Source organism: Rhodotorula graminis (genome assembly GCF_001329695.1).
Source record: "Rhodotorula graminis WP1 unplaced genomic scaffold RHOBAscaffold_1, whole genome shotgun sequence".
NCBI classification, from domain to species: domain Eukaryota; kingdom Fungi; phylum Basidiomycota; class Microbotryomycetes; order Sporidiobolales; family Sporidiobolaceae; genus Rhodotorula; species Rhodotorula graminis.
The window spans coordinates 80,933-106,887 of NW_017264928.1; the positions used below are offsets into that span (position 1 = coordinate 80,933).

The 25,955-nt window shown below is 67.0% G+C and overlaps 7 protein-coding genes across 7 annotated transcripts; 3 read left to right on the forward strand and 4 right to left on the reverse strand.

Moving 5' to 3' along the window:
- Positions 1-201: 201 nt before the first annotated feature.
- RHOBADRAFT_50446 (uncharacterized protein) lies at positions 202-5,576 on the reverse strand. The gene is made up of 14 exons (XM_018415321.1): positions 5,468-5,576; positions 5,265-5,346; positions 5,136-5,202; positions 4,946-5,071; positions 4,498-4,882; positions 4,220-4,439; positions 3,977-4,081; positions 3,819-3,832; positions 2,529-3,048; positions 1,937-2,425; positions 1,839-1,861; positions 1,682-1,773; positions 718-1,580; positions 202-588 (listed from the first exon to the last, which is right to left on the reverse strand). The coding sequence occupies exons 9-14, from the start codon at positions 3,024-3,026 to the stop codon at positions 244-246; spliced, it is 2,310 nt and encodes a 769-aa protein (XP_018273967.1). The 5' UTR covers positions 3,027-3,048; positions 3,819-3,832; positions 3,977-4,081; positions 4,220-4,439; positions 4,498-4,882; positions 4,946-5,071; positions 5,136-5,202; positions 5,265-5,346; positions 5,468-5,576; the 3' UTR covers positions 202-243.
- A 172-nt stretch (positions 5,577-5,748) lies between these two features.
- RHOBADRAFT_50447 (uncharacterized protein) lies at positions 5,749-10,740 on the reverse strand (the record flags this gene model as incomplete). The annotated part of the gene is made up of 17 exons (XM_018415322.1): positions 5,749-6,002; positions 6,078-6,134; positions 6,246-6,286; positions 6,363-6,422; positions 6,558-6,584; positions 6,694-6,798; positions 6,937-7,007; positions 7,248-7,647; positions 7,760-7,834; positions 7,923-8,174; positions 8,243-8,439; positions 8,513-8,581; positions 8,667-9,426; positions 9,499-9,596; positions 9,665-10,282; positions 10,354-10,373; positions 10,676-10,740. The coding sequence occupies 17 exons, from the start codon at positions 10,738-10,740 to the stop codon at positions 5,864-5,866; spliced, it is 3,054 nt and encodes a 1,017-aa protein (XP_018273968.1). The 3' UTR covers positions 5,749-5,863.
- A 298-nt stretch (positions 10,741-11,038) lies between these two features.
- RHOBADRAFT_50448 (uncharacterized protein) lies at positions 11,039-13,437 on the reverse strand (the record flags this gene model as incomplete). The annotated part of the gene is made up of 3 exons (XM_018415323.1): positions 11,039-12,221; positions 12,288-12,967; positions 13,032-13,437. The coding sequence occupies 3 exons, from the start codon at positions 13,435-13,437 to the stop codon at positions 11,085-11,087; spliced, it is 2,223 nt and encodes a 740-aa protein (XP_018273969.1). The 3' UTR covers positions 11,039-11,084.
- A 529-nt stretch (positions 13,438-13,966) lies between these two features.
- On the reverse strand, positions 13,967-15,925 carry RHOBADRAFT_50449 (uncharacterized protein; the record flags this gene model as incomplete). Its single annotated transcript, XM_018415324.1, has 2 exons — positions 13,967-14,191; positions 14,334-15,925. The coding sequence occupies 2 exons, from the start codon at positions 15,923-15,925 to the stop codon at positions 14,047-14,049; spliced, it is 1,737 nt and encodes a 578-aa protein (XP_018273970.1). The 3' UTR covers positions 13,967-14,046.
- A 538-nt stretch (positions 15,926-16,463) lies between these two features.
- On the forward strand, positions 16,464-18,149 carry RHOBADRAFT_40466 (glycoside hydrolase family 16 protein; the record flags this gene model as incomplete). Its single annotated transcript, XM_018413717.1, has 7 exons — positions 16,464-16,629; positions 16,703-16,904; positions 17,057-17,124; positions 17,187-17,247; positions 17,320-17,404; positions 17,532-17,928; positions 18,109-18,149. The coding sequence occupies 7 exons, from the start codon at positions 16,464-16,466 to the stop codon at positions 18,147-18,149; spliced, it is 1,020 nt and encodes a 339-aa protein (XP_018273971.1).
- A 423-nt stretch (positions 18,150-18,572) lies between these two features.
- Positions 18,573-19,907, forward strand: RHOBADRAFT_64289 (uncharacterized protein). Its single transcript, XM_018418457.1, has 6 exons — positions 18,573-18,868; positions 18,932-19,011; positions 19,080-19,157; positions 19,235-19,291; positions 19,387-19,544; positions 19,614-19,907. Exons 1-6 carry the CDS (start codon positions 18,602-18,604, stop codon positions 19,700-19,702), a joined length of 729 nt encoding a protein of 242 aa, XP_018273972.1. The 5' UTR covers positions 18,573-18,601; the 3' UTR covers positions 19,703-19,907.
- A 1,027-nt stretch (positions 19,908-20,934) lies between these two features.
- RHOBADRAFT_11116 (uncharacterized protein) lies at positions 20,935-25,616 on the forward strand (the record flags this gene model as incomplete). The annotated part of the gene is made up of 18 exons (XM_018412028.1): positions 20,935-21,076; positions 21,160-21,311; positions 21,386-21,591; positions 21,670-21,960; positions 22,025-22,267; positions 22,332-22,393; positions 22,471-22,862; positions 22,936-23,160; positions 23,240-23,572; positions 23,646-23,760; positions 23,830-24,181; positions 24,278-24,317; positions 24,387-24,566; positions 24,647-24,700; positions 24,769-24,911; positions 24,997-25,306; positions 25,389-25,450; positions 25,535-25,616. The coding sequence occupies 18 exons, from the start codon at positions 20,935-20,937 to the stop codon at positions 25,614-25,616; spliced, it is 3,384 nt and encodes a 1,127-aa protein (XP_018273973.1).
- Positions 25,617-25,955: the final 339 nt, after the last annotated feature.

Consider the following 25,955-nt stretch of genomic DNA (forward strand, 5'->3'; position numbering starts at 1 on the left):
CGCTCTCCTCGCTCGTCTCTGCGCCGTGCTCCGGCTCGACGACGAAGACTTTCAGTTCCCGGCTCCCCCCGAACTCCAGCACCGACATGACAGCCACGACGCTCAAGCTCTCGTCGATCCAGCTCGCACATGCCGGCGCAAAGCGCGTGCGACGCGAGCCAGGTCGCTTTTCCTCGCGCATCTCTCTCGAGCTCCCCGAGTCAACCTGCAACGAGCGCACGCACGGCAATGCAGCACCTCGCTCTACGCCCTCCCTTGCCGCTTGAGCTCGCGCAGCTGAGCCCGCGACAGGTACTGCAGCACCTCGTCCGGCACCTCGACCCCGTCGCCGACCTTGCTCGCCTCGGCCGCGTCGACGCCCGCTCGCAGCGACGGGCTGCGCGCGCGCCGCCGCTCGTCGGCCGCCTGCGCCTGCCGCTCGTCGCGCGCCTCCTCCTGGTCGGCGAAAAAGTCGTCGACGGGCACGAGCACGTCCGGGTCGCAGGTGCGCGCGCGGTGCGCGAGCTGGAACGCGACCGACTGGTCGTGCTGGGCGAGCCGAGACGTGAGGGTCGTGCCGAGGGCGTCAAAGTGCTGCACGCGACGGTCCTGCAGGCGCGAGAGAGAGAGTCAGGTCGTGGTCGGGCCGAGGAGGGAAAGGAAAATGGGGGATCGAGCGCGAGCACCCGCTCGACTTGGCGGCACGCCCGAGAGAAAGAGAGAGAGCGTGGGACGCACCAGGACAGCCTCCTCGAGCTTGAAGTCGAGGTCCCGCAGCTTCTGCCACCCAGCGTGGCGGTCGCACCGCTTCCTCGTCTCGAGACACACGCCCTCGAGGTTGTCGAGCGCGCGCGCCGTCGCACCCTCCGTGTCGCCCCTCTGCTCGACGTCGAGCATGTCGCGCCCCTCGCCCTCGACCCACGCGCGCCACGCCGCCTCGTCGAGCACGAGGCGGACGTCGAGCCCGCACTGCGCCGTCGGGAGGCTCGTCGGCGCCTGCGGGCCCTTCTTCTTGGCGCCGCCCTTGCCCTTGCGCCGCCCGCCGCTCTTGCGCTCGCTGACGACCTCCTCCTCGTCGACGCCGCCGACGTCGATGCCCTCGCGCTTGAGCTCGGCGGCCGTCGCGACGCACAGGGCCTCCCACCGACGCACGGCGATCCCGAGGTACGTCTTGCGCAGCTGCACGAGGCGGCGCTTGTCGCGTAGGCTCGCACGCCGAGCGTCGTTGGCGTGCAGCTGCTTGACGAGCTCGGCGCGCAGCGTCGCCGCGGCGGCGTCTTGCCGCGCCCAGGCTCGCGCACGGGCCTCGGCCTCGCGAGCGGCGCGCTCGGGCGCAGGAAGGTCCTCGACGGCCGGCACGTCGACCTCATCGGCCGCACCGCTCATCTCGACGACCTCGGCCTCGCGGCGCTGCGCGCCGGCGACTCGGTCCCAGAAGGTGGACGGGTCGATGCCGCGCTCGGTCTCGAGGAGCGACAGGCGAGCGGCGGCGACGGCGATTCCGCAATAGTCGGTGCAGTACTTCGACAGGGGTGCGGCGGGCGAGCGACAGGTTGGGCGAGCGCAGGCTCGTTTCCAGGTCGTGCGGTTCGTGTGCGACACTGCGGGCGACGCTAAGGGTGAGCACGGGTCGTACGCGCGAGGGAGACGTGCGCCACCAAGCTCGAGGGGCGAGATAGAGAGGACGGGGCGTAGGACACACCTGCAGAGCATCTCGGGCAGAAGAACAGGTCGACGAGCGAGACGGCCTCGTCGTCGATGTTGACGCAGTCGATGTGGTACCACTCCTCGCAGCTGCACAGGTAAGGGAGTCAGGTAACGCTCGAGTTGTCGACGTCGAGAGCGAGGGAGAGGCGGACCTGTCGCAGGCGATCATCATGCGCTGCAGGCGGCGGCAAGAGCGGGTCAGTCGATCGGTCCACGCACTAGCGACGGACGAGAGGAATTTGGGACGCACCTCTGGGTCGTACAGTTCTTTGCAGATGCAGTAGAGGCGGTCGTCGACCTCCTCGTCGTCGTCCTTGGCCCGGTTGGCCCGGTTCTTGCCCTTCCTCGCCGCCTCCTGAGCCCTCCTCGACCTCGCCTGGCGCCGCGCGTCCTCGTCCTCCTCCGAGTCGGTGTCGTCGGGATCGGCCGCGAACGTGGCGCGTCGTGGCGGGCGGTACGCCTCGAAGGCGGGCGGGAGAGAAGGGCGAGGGTGGGAGGGGTTCAGGCGCGGGTGGACGTAGGAGGAGGGCGACATTGGCGGGGCAGTCGGGACGGCGGACGACTCGGTGAGGGTGCCGAGGGTCGAGTCGTCGTACAGGAGCTCGTGCGAGAGACCGGACGGGCCAGGGGATGGGGCGGGTGAGGTGACGGTGGAAGAGAGGTGAAGAGGGCGAGGCCTCGGCTTGGTCGACGACGGCTTTGAACGAGGTTTGGGCGTGACTGACGGGGGGCGTTGAGCCTGCGCAGCGGGATGCAGGGCAGAAAGGTGAGCAGGCTGTCGCGGTCTACACGCAGGCTCGTCGAGCCGACCGCGGAGAGCTGGAGAGTGAGAGGGGGCGCACCTTGAGCGCCGCGACAGTCATGGTCTCGTCCCCCTCGCCCATGCCCATGATGTCGACGTCTCCGTCCTCGTCCACCTGGACCGCCTGCTGCGCGCCCTGCTCGCCTGCTCCCTTGCGCCGCGAGTCGTCGTCCGAGTCGGCGACGAGCGACGTCGTCGAGACCGGCGATGCACCTCGTGCGGCGGCCGGCGCGTTGCCCATGGCGTCGCGCACCTGGGCGGCGAGCAGCGCGGGGTCGAGGAAGGCGTACGGGTCGAAGGCGGGGGGAGGTGGAGGAGGGACGGCGGGCGAGAGCTCGAACGCAGAGGGGGCGAACCCGCCTGCATGAGGGGAGGCCGTGTACATGTTGTTGGCGAAGGCTGGCACGGGGGCGCTGGCCTCGGGGCCCGACAGGAGCGAGTCGAGGCGCATCGCCGCCGAGGTTCGAGGAGGCAGCGACGTGTCGAACGTCACGCGCTGCGGGTCGCCGCTCGGGTTGAGCAGCTGGCGAAAGTCCATCGCAGGTGTGCGGGACGCGACCCTGCCGCTCAGGGTGAGGGTGAGGGAGCGTGGCGAGTGGGGGAGAGCGAGGAGGAGGAGAGGCGAGGCGCGAACAGCTCTCGTCGCAAGGGAGGCGCTCGCGAGGACCAGGAAGCTCTCGGACAGGCACTGGCTGGAACTGTAGAAGCGCGCATTGCAACACAGGCCCTCCCCCGCCCTCGCCCCGCTCGCCAACGACCCTGCTCCTCCCCCTCCTCGCGCCCTCCCTCGCCCACCGCTCGACGACAGAGAAGGATATGTCCGACGAGACATTGCGGCCCAGTCCCCGCTCACAGGCGCAGACACTCGTGAAAGTGGCGCCCGGCCGTGTGGACGCGCCGCACCCAAGTCCCGCCTGTCCTCGCTCTCCGGCCCACAGACGGCGTACTGGTGCTCATGGGCGACAACGCGAGCCTGCCGCCACGCTCCGAGGAGCGCAGCAACCAAGCCGGGTCGCCTAGTGTCGTACGTGCTTTTTGAAGGGGCCGGGGTAAATTTGCGTTTGTGTGAAGAAGAGAAAGAGAGGTGCGCCGCCGGCCGCCTGCTCCTCCTCTCGTCGCTCGCATGCACCCAACTCGCGCTCGTCGTCGCTCTAGCTCTCGATGCAGAACGCAGTCGAGGTCATGCTCTGTATCATTGCGTCGCTGCTCTACTCGAGACGGGCCGGCTCTAAGTCGCGCTCGCCGTGCTTTTTGGCGTCCGTGCGCTCCTCGACCGCTCGGTCCTCGCGACGGCCGAGCGAGGCGGATAAACAGGCTCGAGAGGCGACACTTGAGCTCGATGTACTGCGGTAGTCAAGGCGAGGGAGGAAGGGGCGGAAGGAGGGAGAGGGAGAGACGAGCGTTAGTGAAGGTCCGCCTGCTCGGACCCGCTCTCCTCGAGTCCTCGCCGTGCACGGCTCGAAAATAGAAAGATGAGAGGGAGCTCACCTTCTGCTTGGCGACCGCGACAGAGTCGCTGAAGCCGAACAAAGGCAGGGTGAGGCTATCGAACGCGCTCGGGAACTTCTCGAGGTTCTTCTTGCCGTCGACGACCTGCTCGAGGGGAAGGAAAGGCGGCAACGACGACGACGGCGCAAGATGGTCAGTGTGAACGCTCTTTCACTTCGAGGAAGACGAGAGAGCGCCGGAAAGGGCGCGAGAAGAGTGCGGAATCGGGTTTTGGGGACGCACAGCTCGTTTTGCCGATCGCTCTCGAGCAAGCTCGCGCCGTCCTCCTCAGGCGCCAGTCGACTGCTCGACAAACTTGATGACCTCGAGCAGGTTGGCGACCGTGTCGGCCTTGGCGATGGCGCTCTCGTCGTCCGAGTAGCTCGCGCGCGCGTGCTCGCCGACGGGCATGCGGCGCAGAAGCAGACTCTGCATGCCGACGCGCCGAGGAGCCTCGTAGTCTCTGAGCGCAAGACGAGGGTGAGCGCTCGAGCGACCTGAGAAAGAGAGAGGGGACGCACGAGACCGCCTCGTCCCCGACAACAAGCACCTCGTCCGCCCTGAGCTCGTCTTCTCCTCGCTCCCTCGCCGTCGCCCTCAGCCGCACGAGGACCTCCTCCCAGAATGCTGTACTGCCCTTCTCCTGCTCGAGCTCCCACGTCGTCCACACCTCGCGCTCGCGGATTCCGGCGTCGAGCGGGTCCGTCTGACCCTCGAGAATGCCGAGAGCGCGCAAGATGCGCGATACCGACGGGTCGGTGTTGCTGACGATGACGGGCGGAGGAAGGCCGAGAGCGTGGAGCGACTGAAGCAGAGGGTGGACGTCGTCGTGCAGGGCGTAGCCGTCCTTGCCCCAGAAGCGGTGCACGAGCGCGTCGCAGAGGGATGCGCTGACCGGCTTAAAGTCTGCGGGCAAGAGTTTGAGTCAGTTCCTCGCTGTAGAAGTGAGGCAGAGACGGTTGGGCGCACCTGAATCGGGGACGCCAGCTCGGCGGAACGTCTCGTCGATGACGCCGGTCCACCATTGCGCGGCATCCAGCGGCGGCGTGCTGCGCTTGCCGTACAGCGGATGCAACTTGGCCCAGTTCTTGAAGGCTGCAGGGTGTACACTGAGTCAGGCGCGGCGCTCGATGAGGCGGGAGGGAGCTGGTCGACGCACCATGCTTGAAACCGTCCTTGACGCGGCCCTCGTCCACCTGCAAGCCGAACGAGCGCGCGACCGATGTCTGTGGAGCAAGCGTGTCAGCTCTCGCTGAAAGGAGAGGTCGAGGAATGCAGCGCGACGCACATATTGTTGGAAGACCGGCTCGCGAGGAGAGAAGACGGTGCCGAACGCGTCGAGCAGGACGCGGCGGATGACCATGACGATACTGTGGCCTCGAATGAGAGAATAGGTCAGCTCTGGCTTTGCAGCGACGGGCTCAGAGAGGCGGGCCGGGGTGCAGGCGAGGCGGAGACGTGGGGCGGGGAGGAGGCGACGAGTGGACTCACGAGCACGCTTCGAAGTCGAGCACACGCTAGACGAGCAGATAGAAGGAGCTCGAGAGACTAGGCAGAGCGGTCTGCAGCTGGCTCGGCTGTGTAGAGGCGGTAGAGGGAGACTGACGAGCGTCAACGAGGTGATGAAGACGAGGCGAGGCCGGCCAGTCGCGCGAGCGCTTCTCTGGCGCTTTCTGCGAGAGCGGCGCACTCAGTAGGCTCGCACGCAGCTCCCCGAGGCAAGAGTGACGCCCAAAGAGCGAACCTTGCGCGCTCTCTCGGACTCGGTCCGCTCGCAGACTTGGCAAAGCTCTTTGCAGATCAGGGCAGGCGCGTGCTGGTCCGCAGCGCGGGGTATACAACGACGGCGAAGCGGAGTGGGGCACGGGAGAAGACGAGTGCGGACGTCTACCGGACGCGGACCTTGAGGTACGGCACCTCGACGTCGTCGCCCGAGTCGATGTCGTTGACCATCATCTCGAACACGATGTCGCGCACGTGGTCGGGGATAGGCTTCTTGCTGACCGTCTCGACGAGCGTCGACAACCTGTGGCACAGGTGAGGCCGGTCAGGGTCTGAGGGCGAGGAGGCGAGGGTCGAGACAGAGGAACGGGCGACGCACGGCATCTTGAGACGCTCCTCGAGCTTCTTCTTCGGCATGAAGCCCGAGTACAGCATACTGCGAGGGGCGAGAACGGTCAGGCGCCGACTCGAGACTGAGGCTTCGACAAAGTCGAGCCAACGCTCGCTGGATCGGGTCGCGACGAAAAGAAAGAGGGGCTGGACGTACGAGACACCGGACGACAGCATAGAGATCTCAAAGTTGTACTTCTGCATAGAGTGAGAGGGACGGGCAGGGTCAGTGACGGGCGGCCGGTGGACGATGGGCGAGGCGAGGAGGACGCACCTCCTCAAAGTGCTTGACGAGCTCCTCGAGCGTGATGTCGCCCTCGATCTTGAAGCAGTCCTGTAGACGGCGAGTGATTGGCGTCACGAGGGAGGAGAGCGCGGCAGAAGGAGGAAGGCGGAGGGAGTGGGGGAAGAAGTGAGGGTCAGTACGCTCGCTCGCCCCTGATTATCGAGAGAGACAGTTGGGACGCACCCAGATGGTCCACTCGGTCTCGCCGTACTGCGCAAAGGCAAAGAAGGAAGGGGAAAGGGAGAAGGTGCGTCAGGGACGAGTGCGCTCCGCGGGTCCTCCTCGTGCTCGGCTCGAGTCGAAGAAGGAGGGGGCTCACCTTCTGCTTGGCGGCCGCAATAGGGTCACTGAAGCCGAAGAAGGGCAGGGCGAGGTTGATGAACGCGTTCGAGAACTTCTCGAGGTCCTTCTTGCCGTCGACGATCTGCTCGGACGAGAGGAAAGGCGGCGACGACGATGACGATGCAGAAGGGTCAGTATGCGGCTCTTGGCGGTTTGGAGGCGACGAGAGAGGGATCGGGAGGACGCTCAGAGAGCTGCGGAATTGGTCGCGAGGACGCACCTTGTACAACTCGCCGCACACGAGACCTGCAGCGACGGCCGTAGTCGTGGCGATGGCCGGGATGATCTTGCCTGTGGACGTCGAGAGAGAGTCAGTAAAGATGTCCTGCAGGCCTCGAGGAGGTGGGCGGCACGGCAACGGAGGAAGAGAGAGCGAGAGGAGGGAGGGACGGGGAGGTCGAGGTGCGGCGGACTGGCTACAGCGTGCGCAGGCCTCGACGCACATGCCGTGTAGGTATCGCAGGGGAGGGTAGGTGATGGCGGGAAGAGGCGGGAGGTGAGAAGGGGCAGGAGAAGGAAGAGGGGGCGCACCTGCGACCTGCTTGGTGTGGTGGCGCGAGCTCGGCTGAATGCCGTAGTTGAGCGCACGCAGGTTGGACGCCGCCGTGATGAAGTCCATGTGGTGGTTCGAGTCGTCGTCCTTCTCGAACTTGGCCGGGTTGAGGCGGTACCCGGCGAGGGTGGACGGCTGCGGGAGCGACGCCGCCAACGACCCGAGGTCCTCGTCCTCGTCGGCCTTGGGCGCGTCCTTGTCGTTCGCGACGGGCTCGTCGTCCTTGACCTGGACCTGGACGCCGGCCTTGGGCTTGAACTCGGGCAGGTGGACCGAGTCGAGGACCTTCTTGAAGCGCGCCGGGTCCGTGTCGCCCTTGAGGCCGTAGTTGAACGCATGCAGGTTGGCGGCGGCGACGATGAACTCCATGTGGGCCGACTGTGGAACAAGGGCGAGTCAGTCGTGCTCGAGGAGGAGCGAGAAGGTCCGCCTCTGAGGCCCTCTCGAGCCGGCTGGGTGCGGCCTCGTCGAGAGACGATGATGGGCTCGCCTCGTTGTAGTCGAACTTGAGGGGCTCCGGCGCACGCTTGGGGCCCGACCAGAAAGGCGTGCCCTCTTTAGTCATCTGCGCGAGGCAAAGAGGGGATTTGAGAAGGTCAGTTCCGGCCGGCGACGACGACGACGCGAAAGGGGCTTGAGGAAGCAGGGCGCACCAGGTCCTTCGGGAGAGAGTACAAGAGCTGCTTGATCTCGTTGCCGTACTCGGTCTCGAACTGCTCGCGCGCCCAGACGATGCACTCGTCGAACCCGAGCGGCTTGTTGTCGACGAGGAAGCTCTTGATCTTGACGAGCTGCGACGTCTCGCCCGACTGCTTGGCCGCCTCGATGAAGTTGGGCTGCGACAGGTACGAGTTGACGACCTCGGCCGGCTTCTCGAAGTACTCCTCGAAGCGCTCCTTGGCCCACTGCGTGCGACGAGGCAAGGTGAGTTCCACGCGCGACGAGTGTGAGGACGAGAGAGAAGGCGACGTACAGCAATCGTGTGCTCGATCTGGTTGGGGAAGTTCTTGATCGTGCAGCTCGGGTGGCTCTTCTCAGGCGGGTCCTGGCTCGACGAGTACGACTCGGTCAAGTGCGGGAGGACGACCTGGACGTTGCCCTTGGTGCCGAGCGTGCCCGACTCGAGCAGCGGCTTGGCGTAGTAGACGCAGCGCTGGTCCATGTACTGGCCTGTGCGTCGGGAAGAGGACGAGGTCAGTCGAGGGACGAGGGGCGAGGCAGAAAGAGGACGACGGCGACGCACGGGCAGCGACGTTGTCGAGCGCGTTCGTAACGCCGTCGAGCGCGTCGAAAAACGAGTCGCCAAAGACGTCTGCGCGAGGAGGGGAGGAGAACAAGGGAGCGTGAGCATGCTGCCGCTCGGCGGTCGTCAAGGTCCGAGCGAGAGGGGGACGCACTCTCCGTGTCGGGACCGACGGCGAGCTTGTACACGTCGATCTTGCCCTCGAGCGCCGGGTTCATCTCCATGGCCGCACGACGCGCCGCCTCGGACTTGAACGAGCCGACGTCCTTGGGCCGGAACAGGAACTGGCGGTTCAGGTTGCTCTTCTCGATCGTGTCGAGGTCGGTGACGTGGATGTGGCCCTCGGGCCCGGTCGCGACGCCCATCATGGCCCAGTTCTTGAGCATCTCGCAGCCGATGGCGCCCGCGCCGACGAGGAACTGGCGGTTGTTCTCGAGCTTGTGCTGGAACGCGCGGCCGAACACGGCGATCTGGCCGTCGTGACGCGCAGGCGGCGACGACGGCGCGCAGTCGTCCTCGGTCGGGAGCGTGTCGGGGAGGGCCTCGAGCGCGTCGAAGTACAGGTGCTGGAACAGGGGCGTGAACTTGCCCGAGCACGCCTTGAGGACCTCCTGCGCGATGAAGCCGCCGATGACGGCGCAGATCGGGGCCACGTCGCCCGACGCCTGGTACGCGAGCTCGCTCAGGACCTTCTCGTCGAGGTCGCCCTCGAACTTGGCCTGCGACGCTACGTCCTTGGCGAGCTGGACAAGCTCGGCGGCGTCGGCGGCGTTGCGGGGCTTGGGCAGGCGCTCGTTCTTGGAGCGGAACGCCGACAGGGCCTGGAAGCCGATGTGGAGCGTAGGTGGGCGGTCGAACTTGGCAAAGTCGGAGATGAGGAACTCGGGCGCCGTGATCGACTCGCGAAGAGGTTTCTGCGCGAGCGGACGACGGTCAGTGCCTTTCCTTTCGTCCGACATGCGCCGAGCTGAATGAGGGAGACGCACAAAGTCAAAGAGCTTGGGCATCTTGACCTGGTGGAACCAGCCGCCCTTCTTGTATTGCCCGAGGCCGCGCGTGTCGCCGACCTTGAACGTGTACGGGCCTGTTGGAGGGGCTTGTCAGCAACTCGTACGTGGCGCTCGTCGCCCAGGAAGAGAGATGTGGGCGCACCGACGACCGTGACCTTCCTCGCGCCCTCGACGCTGTCCGAGTTGATGTTCATGCCCTCGACCTCGGTGAAGCGCACGTAGTCGCCGTCCTCGAGCCCGTGCCTCGTCTCGTCGAGGCACGTCACGAGCGCGTCCTCGCCCTCCTCGATCTCGACGACCATGCCCGACAGCGGCGTCTCGCCCGTCTGGTCGACGACCGGGAACTGCTCGCCGAAGTCGCAGAACGCCGACGCGAAGAGGCCGGCCGTCTCGGCGGCGATGAACTTGATGCCGTTGGCGTGCGTAAAGTCGTTGAGCTTGAGCTGCTCCTCGGTCGAGCCCTGGACGAGGACGACGACCGTGAAGCGCTTGACGGCGTCGTCGGTCAGGTTGGCGAGGACCGAGACGGGCGTGTAGGCGTTGAGCTCGGCGAGGCGCGGGCGGGTCGCCTCGTCACGACGTTGGCCGACGTCCGACTCGCGCAGGAAGAACTGGGTGCCGAGGTCGGGCACGGTAACGAGGGTCGGGTCCGAGATGGTGACCGACTTGACGCCGGCGAGGCAGATGTTCTTGGCGATCTCGACACCAAGGCCCGACATGCCGATGATGAGGACGTCGGACGCGGCCATGCGCTTCATGGCTGTGGGAGGGAGGGTCGGTCAGCGAGAGGAAGACGGGGAGGAGGAGAGGGGGAGAGAAGGAGGTGCTCACCCTCGTGGCCGAGGACATAGCTGCGCGGTGGTGGAGCAAAGAGGTCAGTACAGATGCCGCTAGACCCTTCCCCAATGCTGCTCCTGCGAGCTGTCGCCCAGGTGGACCAAGTCTCCGCCGGCTCGCTCATGACGCAGGGTGCCCGTCCTCGCTCAGCGCCGGCTCTGCCGCTGCCGCCATTTGCCCAGAGAGGTCCGAGGCACGCTTGAGCTGGCCCATGCTGGCTGCGCGCGGCCCCGAGCGGGCGTGCGACCGGTTGCTGACGAGGATCGGGTGGGAAGGCGGTGGAGGGGCACAAGGACGAGGAGAGAGAGGGACGCACAGCTGCCGCGAGTAGAGGCTCTCGTCGAGCGTTGCCGCCTGGTCGAGGTTCATCGCTTCAGTCATGGTGGAAGCGGGCTGGTGAAGTGGGTGAGGGAGACGAGGCCAGCGAAGCGGAGCTGACAAGGTCAAGGTCGCTCGCCGCGTGAAATAGCTTGGGCACCCTCGACCTGTCTACGAAAGACTCAGAAGACGGTAGCGCTCACGAGTAAGCTAGTCTGAGTCGCGAGAGACGAGCGAGCTGGCGGTCGGCCCTCTTCTTCATCTCTCGCAAGCGGTCACGGCAACGGCGCGGCGAGGGACACAGAGGAAAGAGTATGACAGAGTCCGCGCGAGCCTGCGCGGACGGAGTACGAAGGGAAGAAGTACACCCGCCCTCGGACCTCGCCTCGTCGCCAACCGCCACCAGCTCAGGCGCGTCCGAACACCCTCGTCGGGTCCGCCCTGCGCTCCCCGCACCCGACGAGCTCCTCCATGCCCTCGCACTCGTCCTCGCTGCCCGAGCCAAAGTCGACCCGGACGACGCCGTCGCCGTCCTCCTCGAGCATCTCGTCGTCCTCGGCGTCGACGAGCACTTGCGCCTTCTCGGCGCTCGCCCGCTCGCGCTGCTCCCGCGCCCGACGTCGCGCAGGCGTGACAGGCCTGCTGCGCCCGAACTCGAGCCCGGGCAGCTTGTCGCGCGGGCTGCCCGACGTCGACATTGACGCTGGCCCGCCGGCCCTCGTGGATGCGGCTGCGGGCGCGGCCGGCTCGGGCGGCGCAGACGGGAGCGATGCGCTGCTGAGCGACGGGCTCATGCCGGTGCTCGTCGGCACGTGAGGGCGAGGCCGGCTCGCCGCCGGGTCGTCGTGGTCGAGGGCGAGGTCCGAGCCGCTGGGCCGGTCGGCAGCGCGCACTGCGGCGGGCCCGTGCAGCGCAGGTCCCGACGATGAGGCGTGGATAGACGAGGTGCCGAAGTCGCGCTCAGGGCGGCGCAAGGACCGCGAGCGCGGCAGCGCGAGGGCCGACAGGTCGCCCGGGACCGACTGCGACGCCGACAAGGTGCTGTCCCCGGCCGAGGAACGCGACGCCGACAGCACAAGCGGCGACCACTCGGGGGCAGTGGCCACGCGCAGGGCGGACCCGCTCGCCACGCGCGGCGTTGTCGGCGACGGCGCGCCGGCCGTGTTCGCGAACTTGCGCTGGAACGCCCTGCTGAGCACATCGCCGAGCTCGCCGCTCGTCGACGTCCCGCCCGACGCCGCCCGACGCAAGTCGTCTTGGGTCCTCGACGACGGGAGGCCGACCTTGCGCAGCTTGTCGCGCTTGGCGCCGAGCTCGCTCAGGCATGCGCTCATGTCGATGCTCGGCCCTGCGCCGATGCCGCCGAGGGTCGAGTGAAGACGCTTTGCGCGCTCCGGCGTAGCTCGAAGGGATGCACGGGCGTTGGCGAGGAGAGGGTGGGGCTTGCCGACGGGCGGAGGAGGGGGAGCAGGAGGGGGAGGCGGCGGCAGGGGCGCCGAGACGCGCGGCATGCGGGCGAATGCGGGCGCTTTCTGCGCCGAGAGCTGAGGAGGAAGAAGAGGAGGGTCAGGCCATGGGCGCCAGGAGAGGAAAAGAGAAAGCTTGCGCACCTGACCCTTGAGACGCTGGACCTCCTCCTCGAGCTCCTCGATCCGCCTGTTGCTCCGCTCCTTCTCCTTCTCCGTCCTCCACACGCGCTCAAACTGGTCGCCCGCTTCGGCAAGGAGCGTCGCGCCTGCTCGCCCGCCCTCGCGCATCTTGTCCTTGCCCTTGCGCTGCGTCTGCGGGCTCGACGCGCCCGACGCCGCGAGGTTGGGCAGCGACGCCGAGGCCGACAGCGTCGCCAGCTGCGGAAGAGTCGGCCCGGGATGGAAGTCGTGCTGCAGGCCGGCCTGGGCGTACGAGCGCTCGCGCCGATGCAGGCGGTGCGCTGCGAGCGCCGAGGTCGACGACGCTGCCGACGAGCCCGGCGCCGCCGGCGCCTGCAGACCCGCCGGGGCAATGCGACGCTTGCCGCTGAGCGACCTCAGGCCGCTGCCGTCGCCGCTGCGGCGAGACGCCTCGAGCGATGCGCGCGGCGCGAACGACGAGGACAAGCCCTCGTCGGTCGTGGCGGCGTGGACGAGCTCGTCGGCGTAGGACGAGTCGACGTAGGGACGAAGGGGATGGCGGGGCGAAGAAGGGGAGGTCGACAGGTTGCGGTTCTGGCGAGGCGAGGACGAGAGCGAGTCGTAGGAATGGGACGACGGGAAGGCGCTCGACTGCGAGATGGGCGGCATGAGGGGTGGAACTGCGGGAGCGAGAGGGTCAGTTCTTCAGGTCGCTCTGAGGCCGGTAGGCTCGAGTAGACGCACCGCCGTCAAACAACAAGTCGTCGCCTCGAGACTCGACGACCCGACGCCGCTTGCCCCGGCGCTCGCCGTCCCTGCTCCTGCCCGACCCCGAGCCCTCGCCTGCCCTCTCACGCTTCTCGCCGACGCGCGCCTCGTCGCCCCTGCTGCCGACGTCGCCGCCCGCACGAGCTGCACCGCCCCCGGTGCCGCTCAGCCCGCGCACGAAGCCGGCAATCTCGACCGTCGCGGCGGCCTTGAGACTGGACCACACGCCGGCGAGACTGCTGAAGGCGAACGAGCTGCTGTGCGGCGCAGCCTGGCTCGGGCGTGGCGGGCTGAGGAGGATCGTGTGGAGCGATGAGGTTGACCGACTCCTCGGCGGCGTGGGCGGCGAGGCGGGCGAGCTGGCGGAGGGTGGGGGCGGCATGGCGCCTTGAAGGGCACTGGTAGTGCCCTCGAGCAACTCGTGGCTGTCGCAGAGGGGAGACGAGCGAGTCGTGGCGGACAACCTCGCTCGCCGCCGGTCGCGAGGAAGCAGCCAACGTTGCACCCTCTCTCGGGCACGATGTGGCTGCGCGAAGCCGCGAGTGCAGTGCGAGTCTCTGTGTGCACTCTTTCGGCCACTCAGGCGAGGCCTCTGCGACGAGAGAGCGTCCACTTCTTCCTCCTCGCCCGGCGCGTCCCTCTTCGGTGGCTCGTCCTCTCCCAGCAACGCGTCTTTCGGTCTAGTTGCGAGCGCGAGATCTCGCAGGTGCTCTGCAGAGTCGATCGCCCAGGTCTCGGCCATCAAGCTGCGCGCGAGAACTGTGAGCGCTTCCACCGCTTGCTCGCTCTCGACCGTGAGAGGCTCTCGCGCGAACGAGAACGGGTCGACGTTGCCCTGACACGACAACAAGAGAGAGAAAGAGTCGCAGAATAGCCCGATCGCAGTGTCCGTCCTGTAGCTCGTTGAGGTAGGGGTATCAAAAGGTGAGGTCGAGCCTCGAGTGTCCGTTCCGCCCGCCCGCCCAGCTCCTCGTCCAGTCCCTCCTCCAAGTCACCACGCGACGACCTCCTCCTCCTCCCAGACGCGCTGATCCGAGGCGCGCGCCTTTTTGGCGATGGCGTAGGCGCGGTGGAGCAGGGTGAGGACGACGGGCTGGATCGAGGGGAGGATGAGCGCCGAGAGGATGAGCTGCGTCCTGTGGCGGCGGGGCAGAGACGTCAGTACAACGACATCGAGAGAGGAAAGAGAGAGGGAGAGTGAAGGGAAGGAGGGAGGGAGGCGGAAGGGAGAGGGAGGGGGGAAGAGGGAGGCGAGGAAAGTGGGGAAAAGGGACGCACGGTTTGCCAACCTGCTCGCGAACGCTGACGACGACCTCGCGCGTCTTGTCGTCGACGAGCTGGAAGCAGCTCGGGTCCTTGAGCTTGACCCACCGGTACTTGCCGCCGCCGACGCCCTTCCACAGGGGCTCGGCGTTGCCAAAGATGGCGCGGCGGTAGAACTTGCTCCACCGGATCTTGCGCCCCTGCTGGAGGAACAGCGTCTGCTCGGTGACGAGCCCGACCTTCTTGAGCTGGTCCGACCCGCGCTCGCGCTGCTGGGCGGTCGGCACCTCGAGGAGGAGCCACTCGACGCCCTCGGCCTCGTTGCGCGCCTGGCCGGCCTCGGCGCCCTCGGACGGCCCGAGCCCGTCGTGCCACTCGGGCCACAGGATGCCGTCCTCGGCCAACGCGCCGCCGGCCGACTCGCGCCTCAGGACGCCGTCCTCGCCTCGCCGGTACTCGCGCGCGACAAAGACGACGCGCCGCGCCTGCGCGTCGACAAAGACCGTCTCGAACCCGCGCTGCTTCTCGAGCGGCGACTCTTGCCACGACAGGTACATCGACGGCGAGACGACCGACGGGAGCGACGGCGAGGTCCAGTCGGCGACGTCGAACGGCGGGCCGAGAGAGAGGGCGGTAGGCGCAGGTACAGGGGGAGGAGGTGATGGACGAGGTGCCGACGAGCGGGCTGGCGACGCCGACGAGGCGCGCGAACGAGGAGGAGGCCCCTGCATGCCGTGCGGGAAGGTCGACGAGGAAGGCGACGACGTCGAGTCGCGAGGACGGGGAGGAGGGGCGTGCATGCCGCGAGGAAAAGACGGCGAGGAAGGCGTAGGAGGAAGGGAGAGAGATTGCGCTGCTGGAAAAGTGAAGGTGGTCGAGGCGGAGGTGCCGGAAAGTCCGGACCTGTTGGACCATGTTGGCGAGGTCGGCGGCTCGGGCGCGCGCTGGACCTGGGCGCCATACGACAGGTGCGGCGGCGGGCCGGGCGCACGTGCGTAGTGCTGCCCTGGGAGGACGCGCGACGACGGGCGCGCCGGCCCGATAGTTGACCTCGGGCGAACTTGGTCGTCGTCGCCGCGGCGGTAGAGCTTGTGCGGCTGCTGCAGCTGGGACGGCGGGCGAGGCTGACGCCCCTGGTGGGCGTGCTGGGCGCGCGCATCGTGGGCGGGCGAGTAGCCACGCGGCGGAGGAGGTTGGGCAAAGATCGCCGTCGGGGGTCCGGGAGGTGGCGCGGTGCGCGAGCTGATGCGGGGCTGCTGGGCGAAGGTCGAGCCTGGTGGGGCGTGCGTGTAGTACTGGCCAGGCTGCGCGTACTGGCTCGCGCCCGAGTGTGGCCGCATGCCGTCGGTCGCCGCCTCGAGCTGCTGATCAAAGTAGTCGCGCGGCGGGGCGGCGGCGGCGGCGTCGCTCTTGGCGAGGTCGTGCGGGCGTGGCGAGGGGAAGGGGGACGAGGTCGAGCTCGAGGTGGCGAGCGAGTTGGTCGAGGCGTAGCGGCGGAACCCAAAGTGGGACGACGCCGCGGACGAGGTCGACGAGAGCGCGGGCGAGGCGGACGGGCTCGAGTTGGGGCCGGCGGTTGGGTGCAGGTACTGGTGCGGCCTGGCCATGCGTCGGTGCTGGCTGTAGCGTACTCGAGAGAGCTCACGGGCGAGAGGGAGAGGGAGAGCCAAGGCCCGACAAACACGGACGAGGCGGAACCGGGTCGGGAACCCTCTCTCCGCTCGACCACGAGACCAGCTTGCGGGGTGCTAACTAGTTAGACCGCCTCGCGACGCGTGCTCCAGGCTCCACACTTATGTAAGGCGAGAAGCGAGGCCGACCCGGGAAAGCGAGCGCGCTGGTGCACAACAGCAACACGAGCGGAGGTCGACCACGACGACGACGTCCACCTTCAGCTGACGGGCCGCAGCTCCTGCAATCTATTTGATGTCAAGCTGCCCGTACCGAGCTGGGCGCGCACGCACGCACGCACCTCTGAGTGCGCCCCGCCTCGTGCGCCTGCCCGCGTCGACGCGTCCTTTGTCCGAGTCGCTAGATCTCTCTCTCTCTTCCCATCTTCTCGCTCGCTCGCTTTTCCCGACCTCCCCCTCTCTGGCAGAGGGTCGATCCACCTCACTCGTTACCGCCTCGACTCGCTCTCCCACCATGCGCGCCTCCGTCCTCGTCGCCGCCCTCGCCTCCGCCGGGTTCGCGAGCGCACACTCCGCCTCGGCTCAGCACCGCCGCAGCCACGCCAAGCGCGCTGCCGGCTACACGCTCACGGGCCACCACGCCGGTCAAGACTTCCTCGACCTGTTCAACTACGACACGCGTGCGTCGCCGTCCGCCTCCCTCGCCCCTCCCCCTCTCGCGACCGCCCTCTGACCCGGCTCCTTCCCGCGCAGACTCGAGCAACGACGGCCTCGCCCTGTACGCCACGACCAAGACAGCGTCGAGCAACGACCTCGTCGAGGTCAAGGACGGCAAGGTCCACCTGCGCGTCCACCCGAAAGCCGAGGACGGCAAGCTCCAGTCGATCAAGCTCAGCTCCAAGCAGCAGTACGGCGAGGGCCTCTACATCTGGGACATCGAGCGCATGCCGCAAGTGTGCGTCCAACCTTCCTCGCTACTTCTCGGCGACGTCGCGACAGAGCCCGCTCTGACCCCCCTTCTTTCCTCGCCCTTTTCCTTCTCTGCGCCCGACCCTCCTCGTCTAACTTCCTTCGACTCGGCTCTTCCACCTCTTCCATCTCTTGCAGTTGCGGCGCGTGGCCCGCCATCTGGTCGACCGGCGACAACTGGCCTGCAGGCGGCGAGATGGACCTCGGTGCGTCTCGCCTTTCCCTCCTCCTTCTCTCGCACCCGGACTGACCAAGATCCTCCCCCCAGTGGAGTACGTGTCACACCACACTATGAACTCGATGTCGGTCCACACGGCGCCCGGCTGCTGGTGCGTCTCCTTGCCTCGGCATCGTCCTTGTCTCCCTCGGCGCGGAAGCTCACTTCCCCATCTCGCGCGCAGGGCCGGATCGACCGGGTACACGGGCACGCCTATGCTCGCTGGCTCGAACGGGCTCAACTGCGACGCCGAGGCCACCAGCTCGCAGGTGCGTCTCCCCTTCCCTCCTCTTGGCGACCTTCTCAGAGCGAGGAGGCCCTCTCGCGCCTCTGTGGCCGACGCCGCAAACTGCCAAGTCGCCTCAGGACACCTCACTGACGTCTCTTCTCTCACAGGGCTGCGGCTTCCGCACCAAGTCGAACAACACGGCCGGTATCGGCGCCAACTACGGCGGCGCCGGCGTCTACGCCCTCGACTGGTCGTCCTCGGGCATCTCGATGTGGTTTTTCCCGCGTCACGAGATCCCGGGCGACATCCTCAGCAAGAACCCGAACCCGTCGAGCTGGAAGACGCCGACGCTGCACATCGCCGAGGCCAACTGTTCGCCCATCTCGGACTACTTCAGCCCGCAGCAGTTCGTCATCAACACCGACCTGTGCGGCACCTGGGCGTCGGGTACCTGGAACGCCGACAACTCGTACGCCGGTCAGTCCGAGGGCTCGTGCGCCTCGAGGACTGGCTACTCGACTTGTGCCGAGTACGTCCAGAACGAGGCCAAGGACTTTATGCACGGTGCGTCCCTCGCTCTCTCTTTCCGGTCCTCGCCTCTTTCTCGACGGGCTCGACGGCGAGCGCGCCGTCGCGACGGTTGTCTGCGTCGTCAAGGCGTCGGGCGAGGGTCGTCGCTCGTCGTCGTCCGAGCCTCGTCGCTCGTCACCAGGACTGACCCTGCTTTGCGCCCCACTTTCGCAGCGTACTGGCGCATCGCGTCGCTCAGCATTTACAACAAGTAGCCGTCGAGCATCTCAGCCGCCGCCCTCGCCGCGCGACCTTCTCTCCTTCACCTTCCTCGTTTCGCCCTTTCTCGTCCCGTCCCTTTTCCCAATCCTTCGCCTCTCTCCTATACCCCGTCGCCTTCTACTCTTGTCGCGTCGTCGCTACGACCCTCGGCGTTTCCTGCCCGTAGCGTTCTCCTCTGCAACGAGCACCCGCCGACCCGCTCCAGCTGGCCTGGCTCTCCCTTTCGAATTCTCTCCTGTCGCGGTCGTTGAGTCGAGCTCCCGAGACTGTGTTCTCGGACGTCGCAGAGCGCTCAAAGGCGAGCTCGAGCGGCGGGCGCAAGCTTTGGGCTTGGGCCGCGGACCGGTCCTTCTCGGCCGCGGTTCGTTCGGCTCTCCCCACATTGCTCGCTCTCGCTCTCTCTCTCGCTCTCACCCGCGAGCCAGCAAGCTCGACTCTCGAGACCATGCCTCTCGCACCAGGCGCCGAGCCCTTGCTCCCGACCAACTCGAGCTCGCTCAACGGACCGGACGCGCTCGTCCTCGAGCGGATGCGCATCCGCGAGCTCATGGAGGGCTTCCCGGCGCACCGCGACGCGTGCGAGTGGAGCAAGCTGCGCGCCCTGTTCGCCGACGACGAGGCGTTCGTCTTCACGACGTGGTCGGGCGGCGTGCCGGTCGACGAGTTCGTGCGCATCTCCGAGTCGGGCTTTGCCAAGGGCGTCAAGATCGCTGTGCGTCCTCGTCCTCCTTCTTCCACCTCTCGTGCAGAAACTGACGACGACGAGCGACCGCAGCACCGAGTGAACGGCGGGACGGTCGACGTCGCGACGTCGGGTCCGGCGGCGGGCAGGCGAGGGTTGGGCAAGCTTAAAGCGTGCGTCCTGCTTCTCTTTCTCGTCGTGCGCCTCGTGAGCCAACCCTGACGATACTCTGCACCCGCAGGACGATCACGCAGCGCTTCACGATGCCGACGGCGGTCGAGGGAGAGACGTGCGAGGTCGACGTCGACGCCGATTGTCGGTGAGCCCTCGCTCTCCCTGCCCGTGACGATCCGGTCTCGACGAGCAGTGTACTGAATCGAGATCGTCGGGACGCAGGCTGTGCTTCTTCGTCGAGAAGAAGGCGGACGGCGCGTGGAAGAACCACTTCTTCAAGTGCGTCGCACGGTCCCTCTCCTCTCCTCTCGAGGCAAGGCACGCTGTCCCTCCAGGGGCCCGCCACTGACAAAGAAGCACCCACTGTCTCGCAGAGGGTTCTACGAGAAGGACAAGGCGACGCCCGTCGACCCTCGCAAGATTCCCGTGTACGACGACGAGAAACTGGCGTCGTTCCCCGAGGGCTACCGCTTCCTCGCGTACGGGCAGTCGAGCGCGTACAAGATCAAGATGGACCTGCCGCAGAGCCGAGGTGCGCTCGCCTTTCGCTGCACCGTCCCGTCGACGAGCGCTCGCTAACGAAGCAGCCTCTCGTTCGCAGGCGAGGAGCACGACCACTTCTACTCGTGCTTCGTCGACTGGCTCGAGGGAGCGAGCCTCGACGACATGAAGCTCAAGCTGGGCGTGTAGCAGGACAGCACGCGCGAGCGCAAGAGCGACTCCCGCTCGACCGCGCGAGAGAGGAGAATGCGAGAGAGCGACGGCGCAGAGCACGCGACAGCTGGGCCGGTCCGCGTTGAGAGCTGTCGACTGAGCTGCAGCAAAGGCGGACTCGGCGAGAGCGAGTAAAGGTGCGGAACGGAGCCTCCCCGCTCGACGACCACGACGACGAGGAGGAGCAGAGGCTTGGCTCCCTCAACTCGCCCCTCGCGTGCAAGCGCGACGCTGCAGGCCTGCTCTCCCGACTGAGCCGACCTCGCCACCGCCCTGCCGCCCCAGTGCTTCGCCAGCTCGACCCGCTCCATCGCCCCACGCGCCTCGACCTGCCGGCGACCGCGACCACCAGAGCCTCGCACCGGGTCCAGCCGCCTGACGCACACTCGACTACGCCCGACACAACACCTCCTCGACCGTGCGAGCAAGCCTGGGCTGCGAGAGCGCGATGAACCCGGTCCGTCCCTCATCCTCATCTCTCGACCTCGCAGTACCCTCGGCGGGGCTCGCTGGGCACCGGCTGACCGGTCGAGCCGACTCGCAGTTCGACTCGGACGACGAGGACATCTCGGTCTTCTCGCCCGGCCACGAGCCTGCTCCGCGCACCAACCCGTACGGCCCCACCGCCTCGACCTCGACCGCCGCACCACCACCCTCGAGCCGCACCGCCACTCGCGACCCGTTCGCCAACGCCAACGGCACGTACGACCCGCGAGACCAGAGCCAGAACCCGGCGAGCTATGGCGGCGGGCAGGCAGCAAATCGGTACGGCACCGCGACCGACGTGAGCACCCAGGGCATGAACCGCTACGACGACGTCGACGAGTACAACCCGTTCTAGTGCGTCCTGCCCTCTCTCTATCTCGCCTGTCTCAAGCGAGTGCTGCTAACCCAGGATGCCTGCCCGCAGCGACGACGACGACGACCTCACCGCCGGCCTCGGCGCGTCCAACCCTTCCCTCCCGACCTACGTCCGCGCCGGCAAGTCGTTCACGGGCGCCGTTCCGCTCACGGCGGACGCCCAAGCGCCTGCCGGGCACGCCCAAGGGCAGATCGGCGAGACGGGCCCGCCGCGCAACATGCTCGACGACGACGACGAGCTGCTCCAGGCCAAGGCGCGCATCGCCGCCCGGCAGGCCAAGGAGCAGCGGGTGCTCGATGCGCGAGGGACGGTGCAGCAGGTGTGGAAGAGCGTCAAGCGGCGGGCGATGGGCGGGCACCGCGTGTACGAGGGCGAGCGCGTGGTCCACCTCAACAACTCGACGCTCAACGCGCCGCAGAAGTGGCCCGGCAACTCGGTGTCGACGAGCAAGTACAACATCGTCACCTTCATCCCCAAATTCCTCGTCGGTGCGCTCCCTTGTCCCTCTCGTCCTCACCCGCATCCGAGCGACCGTCGCTCACTCGACGAGGAGCGTCTTCTTCTCCTGCAGAGCAATTCTCGAAGTACGCCAACGTCTTCTTCCTCTTCACGGCGTGCATCCAGCAGATCCCCAACGTCTCGCCGACCAACCGGTACACGACCATCCTGCCGCTCGGCATCGTCCTCATCGTCGCAGCGCTCAAGGAGATCAAGGAGGACGTCGTACGTCCCCCCTCAGCCTTGCCTCATCTTCTCTTGCGCGCACCTGAGCTCACCTTCTCCCCCTTGGCGCGCAGAAACGGCACCGGTCGGACGCCGACCTGAACGCGCGTCGCACCAAGGTCCTCGAGGGCGCCACCTTTGTCGACAAGCCGTGGCGCAGCGTGCGCGTCGGCGACATTGTCCGCCTCGAGTCGGACGACTCGTTCCCGGCCGACCTCGTCCTGCTCAGCTCGAGTGAGCCCGAGGGCCTGTGCTACATCGAGACGAGCAACCTCGACGGGTGCGTCCCGGTCCCTCCTTCCCTGCCGAGCTTTCTCCTGTCGCACGACTTCCTGACATTCTCCCCATGCGTCGACAGCGAGACCAACCTCAAGATCAAGCAGGCGCACACGTCGACCGCGACGCTCGACTCGCCGCTCGCCCTATCGCAGCTCGCCGGGCAACTGCGGTCCGAGCAGCCCAACAACTCGCTCTACACGTTTGAGGCGACGCTGTCGATGGGTCAAGCCGGGCACGCCGCCACCTCGAGCGAGACGCCGCTCGGGCCCGACCAGATGCTGCTCCGAGGCGCCCAGTTGCGAAACACCGGGTGGCTGTACGGCCTCGTCGTCTTTACGGGCCACGAGACCAAGCTCATGCGCAACGCGACGTGCGTCCACCTCTCTCTCTCTTCCTCTCGGAGCCGTCCTGACGCGCTCGAGGCCCCCGAACAGAGCCGCCCCGATCAAGCGCACGGCAATGGAGCGCATGGTCAACGTCCAGATCCTGTTCCTCCTCGGCATCCTCCTCGTCCTGTCGCTCGCCTGCGCCATCGGCTCGACGGTCCGCACCCACGCGTTCGGCGACGACATGTGGTACCTGCTCCTCGCCGACGACGAGGGTTCCTCGGTCGTCAACAAGTTCGTCAAGGACGTCCTCACCTTCATCCTCACGCTCAACAACCTCATCCCTATATCGTGCGTCTCCTCGTCCCTCTTCTCCTTGACCACGACGACGAGCCGACTCTTGTCCCACCCGCAGGCTCATCGTCACGATGGAGGTCGTCAAGTTTCAGCAGGCCGCGTTCATCAACTCGGACCTCGGTGCGTCCGCTCTCTCTGGTTCTCTGCGGCGGCCCCCGAGAGAGTGCACGTCGAGACTGACTCGAGGGCGCGCGCAGACATGTACCACGCCGCGACCGACACGGCCGCGCTTTGCCGCACCTCGTCGCTCGTCGAGGAGCTCGGCCAGATCGAGTACATCTTCAGCGACAAGACGGGCACCCTCACGTGCAACCAGATGGAGTTCCGCCAGTGCTCGATCGCCGGCATCGCGTACGCCGACGTCGTCGAGGAGTCGAAGCGCGGCGAGGTCTTCTCGTTCCAGCAGCTGCGCGACAACGTCGCGAGCGGGCACGAGACGGGGCACATCATCGAGGAGTTCCTCACCCTGCTCGCGACGTGCCACACCGTCATCCCCGAGAAGAAGGACGACAAGATCACGTACCAGGCCAGCAGTCCTGACGAGGCCGCTCTCGTCCAGGGCGCCGACGTCCTCGGCCACACGTTCACGGTGCGCCCTCGTTCCCCTCCTCTCGAGCGCCGTACGTCTCGATACCGACGCTCACTCGACGTCGGTCCCGCAGACTCGCAAGCCGCAATCGGTCTTCGTCACGGTCGACGGCCGCCAGCGCGAGTACCAGGTGCTCAACATCCTCGAGTTCAACTCGACCCGCAAGCGCATGTCGGCCGTCGTGCGCATGCCCGACGGCAAGATCAAGCTCTACTGCAAAGGCGCCGACACGGTCATCTTTGAGCGCCTCGCGAGCGAGGGTCAGCTCTTCAGCGAGACGACGAGCAACCACCTCGAGGTGCGTCTCGACCGTTCCTCCCATCCTCGACGATGAGGACCTCCCCTGACCCTGTGCGTGTGTGTGCCCGTCGTCGCAGGAGTACGCCACCGAGGGCTTGCGCACACTGTGCATCGCCATGCGCGACATCCCCGAGGACGAGTACCGCAAGTGGGCGACGATCCACGCTCGCGCCGCCGCCACCATCAACGGCCGCACCGAGGCGCTCGACAAGGCGTCCGAGATCATCGAGCGCGACCTGTTCCTCCTCGGCGCGACCGCCATCGAGGACAAGCTCCAAGAGGGCGTGCCCGACACGATCTACACGCTCCAGCAGGCCGGCATCAAGGTGTGGGTCCTCACGGGCGACCGCCAGGAGACGGCCATCAACATCGGCATGTCGTGCCGCTTGATCTCTGAGTCGATGAGCCTCGTGCGTCCTCGCCCTCACTCTCTCCCTCTCTCCCTCTCGAGTCGGCCCCTAACCTCCTCGCCACCGGCCGCAGGTGATCGTCAACGAGGAGAACGCGCTCGACTGCAAGGACTTCTTGACGAAGCGTCTCGAGGCGGTCAAGAGCTCGCGCAGCGCCGGCGACTTTGAGGAGCTCGCCCTCGTCATCGGTCCGTCGCCTCGCCCTCTCTCGAGTCGGTCTCGCCCTCCCTTGCCTGACAGACTCTCCCTCTCTGCAGACGGCAAGAGCCTCTCGTTCGCGCTCGAGAAGGACCTGTCCAAGACGTTCCTCGAGCTCGCCGTCATGTGCAAGGCGGTCGTCTGCTGCCGCGTGTCGCCGCTGCAGAAGGCGCTCGTCGTCAAGCTCGTCAAGAAGAACCTCAAGGCCATCCTGCTCGCCATCGGCGACGGCGCCAACGACGTGTCGATGATCCAGGCGGCGCACGTCGGCGTCGGCATCTCGGGCCACGAGGGCCTCCAGGCGGCGCGCTCGGCCGACGTCGCCATCAGCCAGTTCCGCTTCCTCAAGAAGCTCCTTCTCGTTCACGGCACCTGGTCGTACCAGCGCCTCAGCAAGCTCATCCTGTACTCGTGCGTCGACTGTTTCTCCCCCTGTCGCGCTCGCACGGCCATCCTCGCCCGGGTCGCTCACGCGCGCGCCGCGCACTCTCCCTCCTCGCCCTGCAGCTTCTACAAGAACATCGCCCTGTACATGACGGGCTTCTGGGTGAGCGCGTCGTCCCTCATCGTCGTCGTCGTCGTCGCGCACGAGCCTGACCCTGCCCTCGTCGCCCAGTTCGCCTTCCAAAACTCGTTCTCGGGCCAAGTCCTCGAGGAGGGCTGGACCCTCACCTTCTACAACGTCGTCTTCACGGTCCTTCCGCCCATCGTCCTCGGCGTGTTCGACCAGTTCGTCGGTGCGCGCATGCTCGACCGGTACCCAGAGCTGTACAAGCTCGGCCAGCAGAACAAGTTTGTGCGTCGCCTTCCCTCGCCCTTCCCTCTCCCTCTCCCTTTCGAGCGTGTACTGACGAATTGTCCTTCTCTCGTCGGCAGTTCTCGGTCCGCATCTTCTGGCAGTGGATCGCCAACGCGCTCCTCCACTCGTTCGTGCGTCGTCCATTCTCCTCGCCGTTCATCCAGAGTCGGCGTCACTGACCCTCGAGCTCTCGGCGCAGGTCATCTATGTCTGTACGGCGACGGTATTCAGCCAGGGCCTCATCCTCGTTCAGGGCTGGGTCGGCGGGCAATGGGTCTGGGGCACGACACTGTACCTCACGGCGCTCGTCACGGTCCTCGGCAAGGCGGCGCTCATCTCCGAGTGCGTCTGTCTCTCTCTGGCTCTCTTTCTCTCTCGTCCTCGCTAGGACCTGCGGCGTCCTGACTCGGTCACGCCCGTCTCGCAGCATCTGGACCAAGTACACGTTGGCGGCCATCCCCGGCTCGTTTGCGTTCACGATGGTCTTCCTCCCCCTCTACGCCTGGGTCGCGCCAATGCTCGGGTTCTCGCTCGAGTACGACGACATCGTCGGCCGCCTGTGGACGTCCCTCATGTTCTGGCTCACCATGATCGGCATCCCGGTCCTCCTCCTCACGCGCGACTTTGCGTGGAAGAGCTACAAGCGCCTCTTTCAGCCCGAGCCGTACCACATCGTTCAAGAGATCCAGAAGTACAACCTGCCCGACTATCGACCGAGGATGGAGCAGTTCCAGAAGGTGCGTCGCCGCCATCCTCCTCTCCTCGCGTGAGCCGGTCCGAGCGAGGTTCACTCACCAACCTTTTCGTTCACTCTCGCAGGCTATCAAGAAGGTGCGTGCGGTGCAGAGGATGCGCAGGAACCGCGGCTTTGCCTTTTCCCAGTGCGCCCATCTCTCCTCCTCCCCCCCGCCCCCCCCCCCCCTCGCGCCCTCGCTCACCTCTTTTCCCTCCTTTCTCGCCCGCAGGACGGAGGAAGGCCAGGAGCACCTCATTCGCGCCTACGACACGTCTGTCACGCCTGGCGGCAAGCGGCTCGAGACTCGATGAGGGGCGTGCACGAGCGAGTGGAGGAGGGGGAGGGAGCTGTGCCTGTACAGTCGGCTGTGGAACCGTGCCATGGACACTGTGTTCGAGCCTACTCTCGCGAGCGTGTACGACCCGAGAGAGGCGTGCCTGCGCACTCGTCGGTCCAGGCAAGGCGGACCTCCGCTGCGTGCCGGCGGGCCTTTCCTGATTGGCAGCAGATCGCTCTCTCGCCGCTCTCGACCGTGGACCACGCTCGCCTCGCTCCTGGAGCTTCGCAGGAGCCAGGGGACCCGACAATCGGTCGGCAGCCAGCAGCCTGCAGGCGCGCCGTGCTTCCTCCCTGGAGGAGGGCCGCCCCGC